This window comes from Moschus berezovskii, chromosome 2, assembly GCF_049115385.1.
Source record: "Moschus berezovskii isolate FMDL1 chromosome 2, NW_MosBer_1.0, whole genome shotgun sequence".
NCBI classification, from domain to species: domain Eukaryota; kingdom Metazoa; phylum Chordata; class Mammalia; order Artiodactyla; family Moschidae; genus Moschus; species Moschus berezovskii.
Genome location: NC_142461.1, coordinates 1021399 through 1035503, shown reverse-complemented (window position 1 = coordinate 1035503; position 14105 = coordinate 1021399). Strand labels below are relative to the sequence as shown.

At 55.6% G+C, this 14105-nt stretch overlaps 1 protein-coding gene across 2 annotated transcripts in view; it reads right to left on the bottom strand.

Annotated features, from left to right (window-relative positions):
* PADI1 (peptidyl arginine deiminase 1) overlaps positions 1 to 14105 on the bottom strand; it is a 42857-nt gene that overhangs the window by 14084 nt on the left and 14668 nt on the right. For both annotated transcript variants that reach the window (XM_055397067.2, XM_088842927.1), the window contains exons 2-9: positions 6266 to 6446; positions 5356 to 5428; positions 4688 to 4749; positions 3232 to 3349; positions 3024 to 3149; positions 1396 to 1568; positions 1147 to 1250; positions 116 to 239 (exon numbers count right to left, since the gene is read on the bottom strand). In XM_055397067.2, the coding sequence (XP_055253042.2) occupies positions 116 to 239; positions 1147 to 1250; positions 1396 to 1568; positions 3024 to 3149; positions 3232 to 3349; positions 4688 to 4749; positions 5356 to 5428; positions 6266 to 6446 (961 nt within the window). The remainder of the gene's footprint in view (positions 1 to 115; positions 240 to 1146; positions 1251 to 1395; positions 1569 to 3023; positions 3150 to 3231; positions 3350 to 4687; positions 4750 to 5355; positions 5429 to 6265; positions 6447 to 14105) is intronic.

The window sequence follows — 14105 nt, the reverse complement described above, 5'->3', positions numbered from 1 at the left end:
CCAGCTTCTCTAAGGAGACAGAAGCCGGGTGAGAGCCGCAGAGGCCACTCCCCGAAGCCGGGGTGGGGGACGGGGCTCGGGCTGCCCCCCACACCCGGGGCCGCTCCTCGCCCACCTGGATCCAGCGGTCATTTCGGTTCTCAACCCGAGGGCAGACCATCAGCTTGCAGTTGGCTCTCCGCGCCAGATCGGACATGTCATTCAGAAACTTCTCATTCGAGCCATGCGGGTCTAGGACGCTGCAAAGCACAGGAGACGGCAGGGAGCAGGGCTGCAGATGGCAGCCTCGGGGGCAGACGGAGGGGCCTCGGGGCCGTCCGCGCTGGGCCCCACGCCGCCCTCGGCTTCAGACACAGTCCCTGCGCTGGAGAGGCTCGTGGGCGAGAGACAGAGGGACCACGTCCCCAGATCCCGTCAGGCGGGAGTGATGGGGAGGGGCAGGCCCCGGGCCCGGGGCCCCGCTGAGGGGGACGGGGACTGAGTCTCAGGTCACGGGGACAAGGGGGGGAGAATTTCCTCCCGTCTGAACACGTGAGCCAGGTCAGCAGAGCAGACCTGTCTGACCACAGCCTTCCTTTTGACTTAAGCTCCAAGCTCCAAGTTGTCTCCAGGCCTTTCCGGTGGTCTGACCTCCTCTGCAGGGCCCTGGAGTAGCCGTGCCAGTCCAGGCTGCCCTGCCCGTCCAGGGGCTTGACGAGGATTCTGAGAGATGGCAGAAGGACCAGGGACCCGGGTGTGGCCAAGGCTCACAGACGGTCCTGGAAACTGAATTCTCACGTGCTCGGCAGGCCCAGGGGCACAGCCCCGTCAGAGGGAGGCTGGGACTGCTACCGCCCCCAGGAACCTGAATAGGGTCTGGCCCCTCTGCCTGGAATAAACCCAAGATGTTCCGGGACTGCTACAGGCAGGGCAGGGTAAGGATGGGGAGCTGGAGCTGGAGCCGGCGACCACAACTGGGGCCTTGGCTGCTCAGAGTCAGCGGGCTGATGGCCCAGCCAGCTCACCGCTGTCCCATACCCAGGTGTGCCCGTGGGGGCCTCGGTGAGCCCGGCCGGCGAGGGTGCAGGACCAAGCCAGGTGCCGCGCTCCGCTGCCGTCTCTGGGAGTCCAGAGCTACGGGAGAGCTGCGGGAGGATGAGGCCTCACCTGCACACGTACAGCTCCAGGGGGGGCTGGGTGTTGGGGGTCATGATCCAGGGGGCCACGCGGAAGGCCACAGTGTCTGTGAAGAGGGGCACCTCAGGCAGGGTCTGGGGGGAGAATGGGGACTCAGTGGGCCCCGCGGGGAGCCCCATCGGGCCTCGGGAGCCCTGGCCCGCAGCCTCCGAGCCCTGGAGCCTCCAGCTGGGCCCTGAAGCTCCCCGACCCCGTCTCCACCCCCAGCACCGCACCTACCTTGGTGTCCACCAGGCTGACGCTAAGGGAGACCAGCCCCAAGAAGTCAGCGTCGGGAAAGCTGAGCCCCTCCACATAGAAGCGGATCTCCCGCTCCCCAGGCTGACGGGCCACGTCGTACTCCAGGTGCTGGGGCCCCAGCACCTGCTCATAGTCCAGGAGGGAGTTCCCACCTAGGGAGACCCGCGTCAGGACGGGGCAAGGCTGGCGCAGGGCCAGAGGCAGCCGGGGCACTTGCTGCACCGTGACTGCAGCTGCCCAGTGGGGGCAGGACAGGGACGCGGGGCAGAGCCTCTCAGGCTCCTCCGCAGCAGGGTCAAGTGCTGGCGGTGTGACCCCTGCTCAGTCCTCAGCCTCTGAACCTCAGCCCATCTGTAAAATGGGCTAGCATTGCGTTCCTCACGAGGTCCGTGCAGGCTTTACATCGGACTAGGAAATAAAAGCAGCTGGCCCCAAAGGTGGAAACAACGCAGATCTCCATCAACAGATGAGTGCATAAGCAAAATGTGGAAGAAAGAAAGTGAAGGCGCTCAGCCGTGTCCAACTCTGCGACCCCGTGAACTGTAGCCCACCAGGCTCCTCCATCCCTCCAGGCAAGAAGACTGCAGTGGATAGCCGTTCCCTCCTCCAGGGGATCTTTCCCACCCAGGGATCAAACCCAGGTCTCCTGCACTGCAGGCAGATTCTTTACCTTCTGAGTCACCAGGGAATGTCGCTAAATTGTTTACTTGAAAATGGTTAATGTTCCAGGAATGTCATCTCAATTTTTAAAATAAAGCTCCTGGCACTTGGCAGTTCTGGCCCGTCTCCTTTCCCCGCCCCCGAGGGTCATCTGGGAAGCACTACCCTAGCATGTTCTTACAGCAGGAAGGCTTGTCAGCTCACCTGAGGAGACAGAGCTTATGTTCTGCAATCAAATTAAGTATTTCCAAGCCAGACCCCTCCCTAACTTTCCACCACTGGTGCAGAGAAGAAACATTCTGGCTCCTGCTGGCATTTAGCTGGAACAAGTTCTGAGTCAGTTTGAGCAGAGAGTGAAAAGGAAGAAGGAAGGGATAGGAAGGTCTCTTGCTATTTATAAAAATGAGTAAGGTCACCTCAGGGTTAAGGATTGGTTTTGTTTTGTTCTAAGCCACAGAGTTTGATTAATAAACTCTCCGGCAGAATAACTGGATTCCAAAGGCAGGGCTGGGCCTTGGCTTTGCTGGTCCCTGCCCCCACCTCACCCAGCCTGGACAGCACTTGTCAGCATCGAGAGCTCAATCTGCACTGACTCACCAGAGGAGGGATGGGGTTGGGGGGAGGGCCAAGGCCGTGGAAAGAAAAGGGGCTTTGGTGCCCAAGAGACTGATTTGGAATGGCTGCTCCAGTCCCAACTGGTTGTGTGAACTTAGGGCAGTGACTTCACCCATCTGAGCCTCAGTTTTCCCCTCTGTAAAATGGGTCTAGCTTGGGACCCTCTTCCTTGGGCCATGGGTCCTGTCCTGATGCAGTGGCTGCTTTTAAGTGGTAACGAGAATTACAAAATGATGATGGAAGAAGGGAGAGATGTGGATAAGAGAAGGAAGAAATGATTTGGGAAGCAGAGGCTGGAGCAGGGAGGGAAGAGGCCCCTCCAGGCCACTCACCCCGGGCGCAGAAGACCCGCATTCTTTTGGAATCAGAAAGCGGCACGTTCAAGACCAGCTTGTAGCTGTCGAAGAGCTCATCAGGGGCGTCACAGGTCAGCACCACTGGGGACATGTCCTGCAGGTCTAGAGAGAGTAGTCCCCATGAGGCAGCCCTGCGCTGTCCCATGCCACCATCCTGGACAGCCCCATCCTGTCTGTTACTCACCATCCAGCGAGGTTAGCTGGCTGTTGGTGAGGTCCATCTCCGTGGCCCTGAGACTGTCCCGGTCACAGTTCACCATCAGGATAGCCCCATAGCCCTCAGGACCCCAGCTCCAGCGTTTCTGTGCAAAACAAGAGGCCTTAGGGTCAGTGGGACCCAGGAGTCTCTGGGAAGGGGTTCTGGACATGGCTAGAGCTGTCTGCTTTGTTAACTTGGAGACTTTTGTATTTCAGGTTTACTTGAGGATTTAAAGAGGGATAATAGATTTGGGGACTGGAGCTACAGCTCTCCAAACCCATAGCCAATCCACGCTTGTGCAGTGAGCAACCTAAACAACTGTACACAGCAGCCCCTCCCAAACACCCCCTGCAAAAGGAAGGGGGACGCGCCAAGCCCAGAGATGGCCTCTGCCAGGCTTCTGAGCTTTGGCCCTGCCCGGGGGCCAAGACTGCGAGCGGGCTAGAGAACTCCTGAGGCTCCCTCCCCACCCCAGTCCTCTCCTGGGGCCCTTCCCAGTGGCCTCTGATGGTCACTTGTGACCCTGCGGGCCCTGCAAGAAGGCTGGAGCTGACAGGTGGGGAAGATGGCTGGAGTCCTGCCTCTGTAAGCAAAGCTCTTCCTGACCTGCCTCTGCTTTATTCTCACCAGCCTCTGCAAGTCAGAGCTTATCTTCCCCACTTACAGAAGAGGGGAAATAGGCTCTGGGGAGGTGAATCCTAAGTCACAGAGGTGGGATACAAACTTGGGTCTGGGGGACCTCACAGGACCACTCCTAACCTACACAGCACCTTGTCCACCCCTGTGGGTAGATACCTCTCTGTATCAGGACCCAAGACATGATCTGTGTCACAGGCCACACGCATTACCTTGCTCAGCAACCCTGTGCAGTGAGCAACCTGCACATCCATCCATGGCCGTCCGGCCCCATCTTGTCCACAAAGTCTTGAGTGTGAGGCAGGCTTCCTCCCTGGGGTCCTTCCCCACAAATTTTACTTTCTGTCCTCCCAGGATAGCCTTCAGATACTTCCTGTGGGATAATGCCTGGAGCCCACCCCACCCTCCCTCTCTTTTCGGAATCTAACCAGGGTAGTCCATGCAGCCTTCTCAGAAGCCTTCATTCAGTCACTTGACAACCTTTTATGAAGCACCTATAATGCTTAGGGGTCCAAATGCAGCCCAGGAAATAGAAAAGACCTCAAGCAAAAGATCCTAGGTGTAAGGTGTCACTAGAGAGACCCAGAAAGGGTAAGCTATTTTCCAGGAGTCACACAGCAAGCTGATCACACAGTGTCAGGCCCACTCATGCTGATTGGGAGTCCTCAAATGGTTTCCCCACACTGATGGATACACAGAGCCCAGGAATCCATCGCCCTTCTGGAGGGGAGCCTACCCTGCCCTAAGAGCGCCCCCAGGTCTGCCTGTCGACCCCGCCATCTTGAGATAGCTAGAGGAGGCCCACCTTGTCGCCTTGGCTCCTTTTCACTTTGCCTGTGCGGCCAGTGTCAGCGTCCAGGGAGATGTCTGGAAAGAGAGGGGCAGGGGTTACCAGGGCTCCCCGGTCCCCTGGCCCGCCATAGTGTCCCGGTCGGGGCAAACTTTGACCCCACCCCAAGCCCAGAACCTGGCAACCCTGTTCTGGGGACCACACCCAACGCCTGGGAGGCCCGCCCCTGTGGCTCTGGGTTTTGAGGGACCCAAGTCTTGGGCTCCTGACTTTCCCACTCATCTGCATGCTCTGAATTGCTAGCCCTTGGGGGCCCTGACTCGAGGCCAGGACGAGGCCTGAGGTTCCAGCTGCTGGCTCCACAGTTAGGGCCACTGCCCAAGCAGAAGGCAGCGTGCGGCTCCCCAAGTTTAGTGATGAGCCTCGAGGCTCCAGGACTCTGGATGAGGGAGGCCTGTTGTGGTCTGGCTGGAGGCCCATGGGTCGTGCAGTTTCTAGGTTCCTGTGGCCGTAAGCATGGCTGGGGCTCCAGTGCTGGGGCTCTGGAGCAGATGGATGGTCTCTGAAGAAGCCAAGCTCATCGGTGGACGAGGAAGATGGCCACGGGCCTCCCTAGGCCCCTCAAGCAGCCAGCGTGGCAGGGAAAAGGCAGGGACGCGTGGAAGACCGGAGGCGGGACTTACCAGCACCCGTGAGGTAGAGCACACTGCGGCCCAGGACCCCGCCCGCCGGCTGCCCGAAGTAGGAGATCTTCACCTGCAGGGACATGGTCAGCCCTGCAGGGATGGCTGAGGCAGGGGGCTGAGGGGACACCCCAAGGGCCCTGCGTAGATGGGGGACATGGGGGCCCTGGCTGCTCCCTGCTGATGAAGGCCAGGGGCCCACGGGCTCTGCGCCGGGATCCAGAGCCACTTTCTCCAGCTGGAGAGAGAGGATGTCTCCCCGGCTCCCAGGGCCTGGCTGAGGGGCCAGGAGGGCCAGACAGGGTGGGGACGGATCCCCAGGGGGTAGCCGTCACCAGTGACTCAGGCAAGGTACTCAGTCTCCCTAAGCCTCTGTTTCTTCATCTGTAAAATGGGAACAACGACACTTCCCACCCCATAATCACAGCCCATGCTCACAGAGCTTTCTCCACAGCCCACAGTCCATGCAAATGGCTTGACCTGGGCCTCTCAATGAGCCCCCAGGCTGGCCCTAGTAGGCGGGGCTCAGAGAGGGCTCTGAGCTCCAGGGCTCCTGCTCTCAACAGCTGCACAGCCCTCACCTTCCCCGTGTCACTGGAGAAAAAGCTGAATCAGTGAGTCTGGGGTCACTGTGTTTGTGGCAGGCGCCTGGGGGCGAGTGAGAAGGGTGTCATCTGTGAGAGAGGCTTCCTGCTTCCTTAGGTGGGAGACACGCACGCATCCAGGCATGCACCTGTGTCCGTGTGCGGATGCTGGCATGTTGGGTGGGTTTACAGGCTGAGGTATCTATGGGCTTGTTTCGGGATGTGTCGTGGGTGTGGATTTGGGTATTGGAGCCTTGTGGGGCTGTGTGTGAATGGGATGTGCTTTGTCAGGAGCTCTGACCTTCTGCGGGGAAGGGGCCTCTTACCTTGAGGTCATTTAAAGCCTTACTGGCTGTGTCCACGGATATGACCACGTCCACGTTGGCATCCAGGGGCCAGTGGGCCCTGCCCGTGGGTTCTGTCACCCGCGCTGGGTCATAGACCATGAAGATCTTCACCCCGGAGCTCCCAGACACCCCGAAATTCTCAGCGCCCTCAGGCACATCACTGACAGGAAAGAGGGGAACGTTGTGGGCGCAGAAGAGACCAGCAAGGGGGTCTGGGGCTGCCAGGCGATGCAGACAGCACCCCCATGGCTGCAGTGGGGCATGGCGGTGCCCCTGGCCAGGAGACCAACCCTGTTAGGCCCCAAGTCCCCATCCCAGCTCTCTGCTGATGTCCACATGACCCGCCCTGAGCCCATCACCCCTGGCCTCAGTCTCCCCATCTGCAACATGAAGGGCTTGGAGGAGAGCAAGGCTGTGGGGCTTTGTTTCAGGGGCAGAGTTCTTTCCTCAGACCTCAAATGGAACCCTGGGCAGAAGGCGGACAGAAGGAGCCTGGGGTGATGCCGAATCTTAGTGTTTAACCCTTCTGCTCTCATAGCGGCCCCTGAAACTCCAGAGAGCAGAGACGGAACCCCTCTGGACAACCCCAACCCCACCCCTCTCCCGGAACTTCTAGCTCTGATGCTTCCAAACTCTCCGACCCAATGGGAAACCACCTCTCCCATCCTCTGCTGCCATCCCTGGCCCCCCAGAGTGCTAGGCGGCTTCCTTGGCCGGTCTGTTCCCCAACAAACGGAGCACGCTGTTCCTATGCTGAGACGCGCTGGCCTCAGCCAGGTGCAGCATCGCCTCAGATGGCACACAGGCCCCTCCTGGTCAGCCCTCTCCCACCTGCAGCCCCTCCCCACTCCCGGGCCTGCTCTTCCCCACTAACTCTGCTCAGACCTCACTGACCTTCCCAATGGTCCCTGAAGCTGCCGGGCTGTTCCTTCTGCAGAAAATGCTTTTCCTGCAGATATCCCACAAGGCTCCCTCCCTTACCCTCTTCAGGGCTCAAATGTCACCTTCTCAGTGAGGCCACCCTCCCCCCAAAACACTGCCATTCCCCGCCTCCTCTTCCACTCTCCTTACCCCTGGCATTCTGTTCTGATTCTTTTTTTAAAAAAAAATTATATTTACTTATTTAGCCGTGGCATGTGTGATCTTAGTTCCCCAACCATGGATTGAACCTAGGCCCCCTGTATTGGGAGTGCAGAACCTTAGCCGCTGGACCGCCAGGGAAGTCCTATTCTGATTCCTAGTCACACCGGCAGGCGCTCGGTCGTGTCCGACTCTTTGTGCCCCCATGGACTGTGTGTAGCCCGCCAGGCTCCTCTGTCCATGGGATTCTGCAGGCAAGAATACTGGAGCGGGGTGCTGTTCTCTTCTCCAGGGCATCTTCCTGACCCAGGGATCGAACCCGGGTCTCTGCTTTGCAGGCGGGTTTTTGCTGTCTGAGCCCCTAGGGGGGCCCCAGGCAGACTGTTACGTGTTGCTCTTTCTCCTGCTAAGAGCTCAGGTCCCTGAGGGCAGGGAGTTTGTCTATTTTGCTCATTGCTGCAGCCCAGAATCTGTAACAGTATTTGGCATGTAGTCTATCTCATAAACGCTTGTTAAATGAATGAATGGATTCAGTTTCCCCTTCTCCGCCAGGGCATTCAGGCCCATCTCTACCCAGCGGTACAGAACTTGACTGACGCCAGCGCCCAGTGAAAACTTCCTGCTCCCCTGACGCCCCCCAGCCACCTGGTAGCCTGGGACTCAGGGCTCCAGAAAGGGAGGGCCATGGAGCCCCTGGTGTGCCAGCCCCCAGGCAGGGGCACCCTCTTCTGGGCCTTCACACTGCTTCTCACACCACAGCCGCGCCCAGCCACAGCGGAGAGGGGCCGGTCCTCTGGATCAAAGACCCAGAGGGGTGCTCTGCAAACTCGGGCTGCAGAGCACCTGAAGCCAAGCCAGCGGGGCCTCCGAGGGCCTACCTGTGCTTCCTCGCTCCCTGAGTGGCCCTGCGCTGTGCACCTCCCTCTGCCGTCCCTGGGGGAGGCCCCAGGTTTCCGTGAGGCCCTTGGCCGTGTACAGTGCATGCTAGAGGGGAGCTGGACAACAGAACTACACGTCAAGCTTCTCCACTGCCGCCCCCCGGGCAGAGCCGTCCCTCAAGGCCACACCCAAGGCCAAGGCCACACCAAGGCCAAGGCCACACCCAAGGTCAAGGCCACACCCAAGGCCAAGGCCACACCAAGGCCAAGGCCACCACCCAAGGCCAAGGCCACACCCAAGGCCAAGGCCACCACCCAAGGCCAAGGCCACACCCAAGGCCAAGGCCACCACCCAAGGCCAAGGCCACACCCAAGGTCAAGGCCACCACCCAAGGCCAAGGCCACACCCAAGGTCAAGGCCACCACCCAAGGTCAAGGCCACCACCCAAGGCCAAGGCCACACCCAAGGTCAAGGCCACCACCCAAGGCCAAGGCCACACCCAACGCCAAGGCCACACCCAAGCCAAGGCCATGTGCAGATGTCCACCCGACTGCCAGAGGGGTCCTTTGATATAGCTCCTGTCCCCATTCTTTCCCGGATCTTGAGAACCAGCCGATATAAAACCCCCTGGAGAAAACAGACAGGCCTCCCTGTCCCCAGCATGGTCACTGTCCCCACAAAGCACTGGGCCTGGTCACAATGGTGGTGACGGCCATGGTTCCAATAATCCCTAGTCCCGGGCAGGATCTGGCGCTTTGATGTACATCACAGCCCCACAGGGAGGTTATTATTCTCCTTGGTTTGAAGATGAAGCTGGAGCGAGGGGCTGCCCCGGCAGTCCAGTGGTTAAGAGTCTGCCGGCGGACGCAGGCCCCTCCGTCTTGGTTCCCCGTCCGGGAGGATCCCGTGCGCCGCTTCAAAGGGGTTAAGTCTGTGCTTTGCACCAAGAGGGTAGCTGCAACTTGAGAAAGCCCAGGTACAGCAGCAAAGGCCCAGAACAGCCAACAATAAAAATAAATACTTTTTAAAAAGCTCTAAAGATAAAGCTTGATCTCATTTGTCTTGCCCCACCAAGACCCCGGACTCTAGAGAGTGCCTCACCCGTGTCTGGAGCCTACGATGCTGCCCGTCATGACTCCACACATGGAGTTGCACCTGATCTGCTCATTCTTTCCCCGATAAATAAGCTGCCCTATATTCACGGTCACAGACGCATGTGATGTGAAGGCTGATGGGTTTCCTCATCTACGCTCGAGAGGAAGAAGAAACCGGGACGATGAAGATGCTGCCCCTTCATCAGAAAGTCCCGGATGAGCACCTCCTCACAGTTCTGCGTCAATCTCAGTGCAACAGCTGTAGACACCAAATTCAAGCTGCATTATTCACCTTGTCTTCATCAATAAAACAACAAACGAGTCCTGATTTGTAGACTTTGCCAATTTCCCTGGTGTAAACACTCCCACTAAGGTCAGCCGCAAGTTATCGTTGCAACGTCATTGAACCCAGAGTTGCGAAGAGACGCAAAAGAGGCCGCTACATGCCTCTCTCCCACCCGACAGAGGGAATGCCGGTGGGACAGAGGTGACGGCAGGATGCAGTGAAATATTTGAAAACAGATGCGGGTTAAGTATTCTTTTTTTTTTAAGTACTGCCCATTTATTTTTTGATTGATTTTTTTAAAAAAAAATTTGGCTGCATCTCACAGCTTGCGGGATCTTAGTTCCCTGACCAGGAATCAGACCTACCCCACCACCACCCCCGTATTGGGAGCACAGAATTTTCACCACTGAACCACCAGGGAAATCGCTTCCATTGTCTTTTTAAATTTTTTTATTTTTGGTTCCGTTGGGTCTTCATTCAGTGCTCAGGCTTCTCAGTGTGGTGGCTTCTCTTGTTAAACAAACTGTATTTAAAACAATGGTGGGGGCTTCCCAGGTGGCTCAGTGATAAAGAATCCACTTGTCAGTGCAGGAGACACAAAAGACAAGGGTTCGATCCCTGGGTCAGGAAGATCTCCTGGAGGAGGACATGGCAACCCACTCCCAGTATTCTTGCCTGGAGAACCCGTGGACAGAGGAGCCTGGCGGGCTACAATCCATGGGGCTGCAAAGAGTCGGACACGACTGAGCAACTGAACAGGCAAGCAATATACAGTTTAATTTTAAATAATGGCTGTGTTTGACAACAGGCTTGTAAACTTCCTTTAAAAAAAAAATGACAATCAGGTCCCCGTGGGGAGGCATCCTACTCCGCTGCTGAAAGTCTGTACTGCCACCATTCTGCTAGCCTTCCCTGGAGGGACTCACAGCCTTTCCCCAGGGTGGCTGTGCACTCGTCCAGCAGCACCAGGCGCTGGCCCTTTACTAGCTTGGCTGTGCCGGGTCTTTGCTGCTGATGGGCTTTTCCCCAGTTGCTGCGAGCAGGGGCTGCCCTCTGACTGTGGTGCGGGCGTCTCTCACTGCAGAAGCGTCTCTTGTTGGGGCGCACGGGCAACGCTCCGCATGCCTTCGCGCTTGGGTTTTCTGCATTCGGAACGTTCAGCCGGGAGCATCCCCAGGGGCCCAGTGCCTTGCCTCTTCCCCAGAGGTGCCCTGACTGCCCTGTTTGAGGCAGTGGTGGTGGCTCACGGGAGGCACCACGGGCCCCATACCCCCTCACCGCACGACCCAGCTGCATCTCCTTTCAGCCTGTGGCGCTCGTCACCTGACGTGTCACGCTTATTTCACATATTTCCCTGCGGTCTCTCTCCCATTTCTCCCCCTAGAATGTAGGGAACTTTACCGTTGTTCAGGTCAGTTCAGTTCAGTCGCTCAGTCGTGTCCGACTCTTTGCGACCCCATGAATCACAGCACGCCAAGAATGCAGGGAACATTCCCGTTGTACTTTCACTGAAACTGTGGTCATCTCAGCACCCAGGGTGGGGCCTGGCTGTAGGCAAGAAGTACAGGGAGCCCTTGTCTTATGGACGAGGACGAGACAACCCGGGGATGTGGAATGGTAGCCAAACAGAGCCCGGGGACCCTCCTGGAGCAGACCTCCCTGCTGTCCTCCACATCCTGCACCTGCCTCTCGCTCGTAATAAAACTGCAGCCTCCTAGGTTCCTTGAGTTCCAAAGAATAAACCTAACCAGGAAACTGAGAAAATGCAGAAACAAAGGGAAACAGCCAAACAAGACGAAGTAATATCTTAGCTGTTCAAAAACTCAAGGATCTTTAGTTCCTCCTGTAGACACAGATCACACTCTGAGCCACACCCTGGAATTATTTTGCAGATACTGAGTCCCCACCAGGTGGGAGAAGTTAACTGCATGCTGCCCACAAGCACGCAGACCCAGAAGGCTGATGAGGCCGACTCCTGATTACCTCACCACCAGCCAATCAGGAGGAAGTCCACGATCACACACCCTACAGCCCTTTCCCTCACTGTCTTTAAAAACCTTTCAGTGAACTAGAACACACTTATGCAAAAACTCAAAATGGCTTAAAGGCTTAGACATAAGACACGACACCATAAAAGTCCTGGATGAGATCATAGGCAAAACATTCTCTGATATAAATTGTACCAATGTTTTCTTAGGCCAATCTCCCAAGACAACAGAAATAAAAACAAAAACGAACAAATGGGACCTAATCAAACTTTTAAGCTTTTGCACAGCAAAAGGACCCATAAACAGAAACGAAGAGACAACCAACAGAACAGGAGAATATATTTGCAAATGGTGCAACCAAAAAGGGCTTAATTTCCAAAATATACAAGCAGTTCAGAAAACTCCTCAATGAAAGAAGCAGCAACCCAACTGAAAAATGAGCAGAGGACCTAAGACAGACATTGCCCCGAAGAAGAAACACAGATGCTAATAAGCACCTGAAAAGATGCTGAACAGCACTAATTACTCGAGAATGCAAATCAAAACTACAATGAAGTATCACCTCACACCAGTCAGAATAGTCATCATCAAAAAAAGTCTACAAACAATAAATGCTGGAGAGAGTGTGGTGAAAAGGGAACCCTCTTGCAAACTGTTGGTGTGAACGTAAATTGATACGATCATTTGGAGAACAGTATGGAGGTCCCTTAAAAAAATAAAAAAGGAACAATCATATGACCCAGCAATCCCACTACTGGGCATGCACCCTGAGAAAACCGTAACTCAAAAAGAAGCACGATCCCCAAGGTTCTTTGCAGCCTATTTACAACAGCCAGGACACAGAAGCAGCCTAGACGCCCACTGACACGTGAATGGATCAATGGCCAGAACATGGAGCAGCCTAGACGCCCACCGACAGATGAATGGATCAACGGCCAGAACATGGAGCAGCCTAGACGCCCACCGACAGATGAATGGATCAACGGCCAGAACATGGAGCAGCCTAGACGCCCACCGACAGATGAATGGATCAACGGCCAGGACACGGAAGCAGCCTAGACGCCCACTGACAGGTGAATGGATCAATGGCCAGAACATGGAGCAGCCTAGACGCCCACCGACAGATGAATGGATCAACGGCCAGAACATGGAGCAGCCTAGACGCCCACCGACAGGTGAATGGATCAAGAAGTTGTGGTGCATACACACAGTGCAGTATTACGCGGCCATAAAAATGAGATGAGGTCACTTGTGATGCGGATGGACCTAGAGTCTGTCATACAAAGTGAAGTAAGTCAGACAGAGAAAAACAACCACTGTATATTAACCCATCAATATGGAATCCAGAAAAAATGGTACAGATAGACCTATTTGCAAGGCAGGAATAAAGGCGCTGACTTAGAGGATGGATTTGTGGCTATTAGGGGAGGAAGGGGAAGGTGGGACAAACTGAGGGAGTAGCATTTACACATACAAACTACTATCTGTAAAACAGATAGCTATTGAAGTGTGAAGTCAAGTGGGACTTACAAAGCATCACTAAGAACAAAGCTAGTGGAGGTGATAGAATTTCAGCTGAGCTCTTTCAAATCCTAAAAGATGATGCTTTAGAGTGCTGCACTCAATGTGTCAGAAAATTTGGAAAACTCAGCAGTGGCCACAGGACTGGACAAAGTCACTTTTCATTACAATCCCAAAGACAGGCAATGCCAAAGAATGTTCAAACTAGAGCTCATTTCACATGCTAGCAAGGAAATGCTCGAAACCCTTCAAGCTAGGCTTCAGCAGTACCTGCGCTGAAGGTGTACAGCTGGGTTTAGAAAAGGCAGAGGAGCCAGAGATCAAACTGCCAACATCCACTGGACCACAGAGAAAACAAGGACATGCCAGAAAAATACCGACTTCTGCTTCATTGTCTATGCTACAGCCTTTGGCTGTGTGGATCACAGCAAACTGTGGAAAATTCTTCAAGAGATGGGAATCCCAGACCACCTTGCCTGCCTCCTGAGAAACCTGTATGCAGGTCAAGAGGCAACAGAACTGGGCATGGAACAACGGGCTGGTTTAAAATCGGGAAAGGAGTGCGACTAGGCGGTATGTTGTCACCCTAGTTATTTAAGTTCTATGCCGAGTACATCATGCAAAACACCAGGCTGGGTGAATCACAAGCTGGAATCAAGATTACCAGGAGGAATATCAACAACCTCAGATATTCAGATGATACCACCCGAACGGCAGAAATTGAAGAGGAACTAAAGAGCAGTACAGCAAGGCTGCATATTGTCCCCCTGCGTATTTAACTTACATGCAGAGCACATCACGAGGAACGCTGGGCTGGAGGAAGCACAAGCTGGAATCAAGACTGCCGGGAAAAATATCAATAACCTCAGATGTGCAGATGACACCACCCTTATAGCAGAAAGTGAAGAGGAACTAAAAAGCCTCTTGACGAAAGTGAAAGAGGAGAGGGAAAAAGTTGCCTTGAAGCTCAA